The sequence below is a fragment of the Montipora foliosa genome, chromosome 5 (genome assembly GCF_036669935.1).
Source record: "Montipora foliosa isolate CH-2021 chromosome 5, ASM3666993v2, whole genome shotgun sequence".
Taxonomy (NCBI): domain Eukaryota; kingdom Metazoa; phylum Cnidaria; class Anthozoa; order Scleractinia; family Acroporidae; genus Montipora; species Montipora foliosa.
Window position 1 is genome coordinate 37,779,035 of NC_090873.1, and position 2,500 is coordinate 37,781,534.

General features: G+C 42.5%; 1 protein-coding gene across 1 annotated transcript; it reads right to left on the bottom strand.

Annotated features, from left to right (window-relative positions):
* Positions 1-348: 348 nt before the first annotated feature.
* LOC138002691 (uncharacterized) lies at positions 349-1,581 on the bottom strand. Its single transcript, XM_068848690.1, has 2 exons — positions 901-1,581; positions 349-819 (listed from the first exon to the last, which is right to left on the bottom strand). The coding sequence occupies exons 1-2, from the start codon at positions 1,579-1,581 to the stop codon at positions 349-351; spliced, it is 1,152 nt and encodes a 383-aa protein (XP_068704791.1).
* Between the last annotated feature and the right edge of the window lie 919 nt (positions 1,582-2,500).

Genomic DNA, 2,500 nt, shown 5'->3' on the forward strand with positions numbered 1-2,500 from the left:
TCTAATATACATAATGATATGAATCTCTCTATTAAGAGAGCCAATTCAGAATATTATTAAATTCTATACTCTGTAAAACCTGCGCAAAAATATGATATCATTATCTCTACTAAAAGCTTATCTAGAAAATTATTCAGTTTTATACTCTCATTATCGCTTATAGACCTACACGAGGCCATCATAATTTGGTTATCTCTACTAAAAGCCTTTTTAGAATCATATCAAACTCTTATCCACTATAAAAACTGCGTAGAAAATAATTAAAATACAGGTTTTGCGACAACCCTTGTGTTTCTGGATTTCAGAAGAAAAAAGAAAACCTAAGATCTAGTGCCCTTATCGCCCTAACTAAGTATTTATCTTAAATGTTCTGGCAATGTTCAGAGTGTTTGAGATGACAGACTTCTGCATCCGCTCAAGTACACCCCGCGCTCTCGCTCCTATTAGCTTTCTCACCGACTTCTCTAGGTGTTTAGAATAACCACCCAATACGTCAATTATTATGTTGTACTGTTCAACCCTGTAACCATTGTATCTCTGATTCAGCTCCCACATCATGGGACCATACTTGAGTGTCTTTTCCTCATCTTTTTTGGCTCTACTCTCAATCCATGGGCAGCTCATTTCAATCGTGTAAACTTCTTTCCTCTCGTGGCTGACAAGACGCGCGTCGATCCGATTTGCTCTTACTTCGTTGTGCTCTGCATAGATGGGAATATCCCAAAACGCTTCACTCGTGGTGTTCTGGTAGGCTGTTTTTGGCGTCGCTGGTGAGTACCATGGTGGAACCTTTTCTATTAATTCATGCTCTTGGAGGAGCTAAAAAAACAGAATCTTCAAGGCTGCATTATGCCTGTATAGGTACTTGGTTTGTGCTAGGGAGGAACATCCAGCCAGTACATGTGCAACGCTCTCAGCTGCCTTCCCACATAACCTGCATAGGACTTCGCCGTCGGTGGAGGTTTGCGTCTTTTCCTTTGTGTAGAGCTTCGTAGGTAACAACTGCTCATATAGCTCATACATGCCCGCGATGGTATATGTAGGGCATGTAGCCCAACCTTTTAGTAATGCAAAGCAGCTGGTTATGCTTAGGCTATCACCGTCCCATCTTATACGGAATAACTTTCCTTGCCACCTTTTTTCTTTAGCGATCTCCAAGAACTGCCTCTCTTGAGATTTCTTCAGCAGATTCCCAGCTCTAGCTGCAGTCACCACCTTTCCTTCCGTTGTAACACACATGGGATTTAGGATATCAAGCTGAAGTGTGATGTTAAGTTCTTCAGCGCACTTGGCTGCTTCCTTTACAAGCGACTGGTGACCTGATGCCATGGCGTGTTCTTCAAATTCTCTAACTGTTCCCACAGTCTGGTCCGAATTCTGATACAATTTCAGTAACGATTTGATTTTAGTGATCTTATACTCGTGTTCGACTGATTGCAGGCCTCCACCCCCTTTCTCCCTCGGTAGATATAACAAAGAAGTTAGGCTAGCTGGGTGCTTGCCACCGTTCTCAACTATGATCTTCCGAGCTGCTCTGTGCACACCTCTTAACTCTGACAGAGACCAATGTTGTGTCCACATTAAGTACCGCAGCACCGGGAGTGCATACTGATTAGTTGCCTGTACACGGCTACAATCAGACAGGGGGCTGGACCATATAACAGATATCCTGCGTAGATACTCTTAAGCTGCACACGCTAAAGCCAGTCGTTCATCCTGCCGAACGTTCTCCAGAACCTCCACGAACTTGTAGTGTTTTCCTTCCCCAAGAGCCGCGATGGTAGTTGTCTCGTCCATCCTCATACCAGACTCGTCTAGCACTCGGGCTCCCCTCTTCACGTGTACCACTGAGCACTTTTTCTGATTCCAGTGAAGGCCGATATCCTGCATCGCTCCTCTAGTTTCCTTCAGCACTCGGTTCAGCTTGCTCTCGGAGGCAGCAAAGACCTTCAGGTCGTCGATATACAGGAGATCGGTGACTTTGACTCCTACAGGCTTGGATAAACGGTATCCACAGGCTTGGATAACCGGTATCCCTTATTATAATTATTATTATTATTATTATTATTATTATTATGAACAACATTTCTGTTCTGAAAGAGTCTTCATATGTAGGTTAAGGCTATAGATGGTTTTCACAGAGACGTCATCAAATTCTAAAATCAAAACCACAAGGTGTTTTGAACTTTTATCTTTCGGAGGTTTAGGACGACCTAGAAATAAATCTTTTTTGCAAGTTCTCAGTTCCATGATGTCTTTCGTTTCGAAAATACAGCATTTTGAATTTCGGAATTGTCGCCTTGCTTGACGCCGGGATACAAAGTTATTTGGTTGAAAAAAAATGTCTATGTCTTTGAATCTCAGCAGTCTGAGCGTTTCAAGTACATTAGGAGATGTGTTCATACACATGTATTTTATCTCATGAGCGAAAAGTAAGTCCTTTCATCGCTAGGTGAATTCCAGATGTTCGTGTGGATTTCTGTCCGTCATATTGGTGCAC

Coding starts and splice junctions, on each gene's coding strand:
- LOC138002691 (XM_068848690.1), bottom strand. CDS start 1,581: ATGTGGACACAACATTGGTCTCTGTCAGAGTTAAGAGGTGTGCACAGA. Junction 820..900: donor CAGCTGAGAGCGTTGCACAT/GTACTGGCTGGA, acceptor CTGTTTTTTTAG/CTCCTCCAAGAGCATGAATT.